General features: G+C 31.6%; 1 protein-coding gene across 1 annotated transcript; it reads right to left on the reverse strand.

The window, feature by feature from the left end:
* Nucleotides 1-942: 942 nt before the first annotated feature.
* LOC106453615 (cucumber peeling cupredoxin) lies at nt 943-1,581 on the reverse strand. Its single transcript, XM_013895844.1, has one exon. It carries the CDS (start codon nt 1,579-1,581, stop codon nt 943-945), a length of 639 nt encoding a protein of 212 aa, XP_013751298.1.
* Nucleotides 1,582-3,701: the final 2,120 nt, after the last annotated feature.

Raw genomic sequence — 3,701 nt, forward strand, 5'->3', positions numbered from 1 at the left:
TTTTTGTATCTTTTCGATTCAGATGACACTTAAGGAAGCTATAGGATACATTTGCCTCAGATGAACTTATTGAGGTAACATTGTCCATCACCAAACCTAAGTCCAGCTAACGATGAACCATGAGGAACATTTTGTTTCTGGCTTCTTATTTATGTTTTTTATTGGTTTTAAACTTTTAATGTGTTCAGGTTACTCAAAAGGTAATTCGGTTGAGGAAAAGATATTTAGACGATAACAAGCGTAAATCCATGATTTTGTCAAACGAGCCAAAGAACTTTCAACTTAACTTTCCTGTTCAGTCTTTAGTAAAAGCTGACTTTGTCTGGCTTTTTGTCACAGTCTTACATGGATATGTAAGAGGAACATTCAGCTTATATAGATTCATAACTTATTCGCGAAGGTGCATTCTTCTACTGAATAACTAAAAAGAAGATAGATTCATGTGAAACTAAGAACCAATGAATTTATCATTATAAAGCGTTTTGTGGGTGGTTGTTCAAAAAAAAAAAGAAAAAATAAGCGTCTTGTAGGTGGCCTTGGATCTATTTCATAAGCCACAGGTCTTAAAGTTGTATTTTCAATTTGTATCTTCACTTATTTACTTTTGTGGGTACTTGCAAAAGATAGTAATGTCTACTACGTATATACGACGAGTTAGTAACCGCTTCGGATCAATAATATATTTTTCTTCATAAACTGCAAAACATTGTAATGTCTATACTATCAACATACGACGAGAATAAGGTATAAACTATTGGAAAAAAATCTTTGATTTCTTTTTAATAAGAAGTTAAAAGAAAAAGAAATATTTGAGCTTATAAGAGAATCCATTAAGGGGAAAGAAAACCAAACGCCAATGTAAGTAAATAACAAAAAAAAAATCAACTCATAAATCTCAAAGCAACACCTAACATAGCAAACATAATGTTTAAAACAACAAAATCAAGAAGAAACTAGGCTTTTTAGAAGAATTAAGGAGAGCATGCTTAAGCCACTCCACACACGAGGGTTTGAGACCGCATTGTGAGGAAGTGATGCAATCGTTGCATCATCTACTGGAAGAACCACAAGAGGATCCTCTAAAGGTGGCGAAGGAGAAGGTTTAGGTTTAGGCGTAGGATTAGGCTTAGCATTAACAGGATCAGGTTTAGGGTTAGAAGAAGAGGTGTTGTTTTGTTGAATAATGGTAGTATTCTGCAGAGAAGCAGGCATGACTAGGACCTCCAGCTTTTGACCAGCTTCGCAGTGACCAGTAAAACCGCATATGAAGTAATAGTGCCCGGTTCTGTTAAGTTTAACCGGTTCATACTCTGATTTATATCTGGCCAGAGCTGAGTTAGGGTTGCACGATTCATAATCTCTGAAGTTCACTTCAATCACGTTGTGGATATCCTTGTTGTATTGAAAGATGAGAGCATCTCCAACGTAGAAAGTCTTTGAAGAAGACCATGTCTTGTAATAGGCAACCCCCATCTTTGTCGTCCATCCGTTGAAGTCTCCAACCTCGTAAAAGGATGCAGCATGAGATAAACCGATTAGTGGTAATACCACAATTAACAAACTCATGATTGTGGTCTTCATGGTCGATGCTGATTCTTTCCTTGATCGAGAGGTCGAAAAACAATGAGAAAACAGATATTAGATAGAATTTTTTTGTGAGGACATTGTTTAGATTTGTTCCTGTATATATAGTGTTTTCCCATACTTTCTTTTCCTTTTATGATTATGATTCCAATTAATAGTGTTTGAATGGTCCACGACGGAGTGAATTTGTTTATTTTTTTCTTTCTCGTTCTTTTTATTTATTTATTTTGTTTTGGGTTAAAATTTTCCTATTCCTTAACCATTCGAAAAATATTTACAAATATTGTCCCGATTTTATTTAGAATTCGTTAAGAATGGATAAAGGGCATTAGTAAGCTTCCAATACTTTTCAACTTACAAAAGTTAAATTAATTTCTCATATAAAAAATGTTAGCAGGTTTTTTTCTTGTCCTTGTTGAATATTTATGAAGGGCAATTCTTCTAAATAGACAATTTTCAAGTTTTTGTTACAAAAATAGACCCTAAGAAAAAAATAACCAAAATGTTTTATTAAATAGATAAAAAGAGTCTAAAATACCTTATATATATAAATACAAAAAAATTTATAGTTTTAGATTATATTCTTTCAAATTCAAATTTTTTTATAATTTTTTTTTTGAAACTTTCTTTACAAATTTTTTTATTATTTTCTTTTTGTAATTCGAAAATACTTTTTGAAACTATTTTTATTTTCAAATTTTTAATATTTATTTTTTATTTTATAAAATTTTAAAACTCAATCCTAAATCTCCACCCCTTAACTCTAAACCTTAATGTTTGGATTAATTAATTCTAAGGTATAAGTATATATTTATCTTTTTATTGAAACATTTTGGTCATTTTGATCTTTAGTGTATGTTTGTAACAAAAACTTTTTTAATGATATTCTGGAATATTTCTCATTTATGAATGTTCTTAGTTCAAAACCTTGTTCTTGGGTTGGCTTGGGACCTTGGGTTACTTGATCTCGCGGGGTTTTCTCATTCATTCTCTGATACAAGAGACTAATGTGGTTGTTGTGGTAGTTGTGATGAATGGTTTTCTTTGAATCCACCTTGGTTTTCTTTCGTCGTCTACTTTCCATTTACTGGAAAAGCCCGAATTAATTTAAACATATTTACCGTATACGCATTGTTTGTAGCGAAGACATACCTATAAAGTAAATCAAATGACTCAGGAAAAGATAATTTCCTTTTTCCTTAATTTTGACGTTAATTTCTTTTTGATTCACCGGCCCTAACATTGATATATTTAGTAGCTGATATGAAAATAAGAATTACATAAAGATTGTATGTTAATTTGATATACGGGGAAATCATTATATTTTTTTTTAACTCTTAGACATTAATAAAAGCCCTTGAATTTGACAATTTACAACAAAAAAAAAATATCACTTTTTGATGTCTCGTGTACTACGGAGTCCAATTCAACTGTTTAATATTTCATCTGCTAAAGTGCAAGAAGTATATAATTTAAGTGCACAAACGGAAATCAGAAAGAATGAATTAATTTATTATTTTGAAGTAAACATGCAAAACCATTGAAGGAAAGAAAAATAACTATACGTCCAACATAAAATTTCAAAGGTAAAAACTACGAATTAAGAAGTAGAACCAGAAGGAAATAAAAAGTGTGTGGAGTCTATCAGAATAAGATGAAAAAAGGAAATAAAGAAATTAGGATGTAGGATCCGATCCAAACACTAGAGTTTGAAGCTGCGCTATGTGGGACTCGTGATGGTTACATCTGGTACCTTGGACCATTATTAACCGTTGAATTAGGCAACGGAGACAAGGATAAGCTTGGTGACCGGACCTGTCTAGGAACAGGAGCTGCAGCCGGACCTAACGAGGCCGGAACACTAGTTTTGTCCTATGTTGCAGTCAGAGCCGTGCTTACCCTTGTCGAAAAAGACAATGGCCTTAGACCTCATCATTTTTAGTTAATATTTAGGGCCCCATTTTATATATAAAATGCATTAGTTAGTGTTATATATGTTTATATACTGTACATAAAGAGTTTGATTGTATATATATATATATATATATATATATATATATATATATTTAGATTTTTGTTTAGATTTTCTTTTTAGATTTCAATTATAAACATAGTCA

Source organism: Brassica napus, chromosome A5 (assembly GCF_020379485.1).
Source record: "Brassica napus cultivar Da-Ae chromosome A5, Da-Ae, whole genome shotgun sequence".
In the NCBI taxonomy this organism is placed as follows: Eukaryota; Viridiplantae; Streptophyta; class Magnoliopsida; order Brassicales; family Brassicaceae; genus Brassica; species Brassica napus.

Excerpts from the sequence above, each read along its gene's own strand:
- LOC106453615 (XM_013895844.1), bottom strand. The coding sequence starts at position 1,581 with ATGAAGACCACAATCATGAGTTTGTTAATTGTGGTATTACCACTAATC.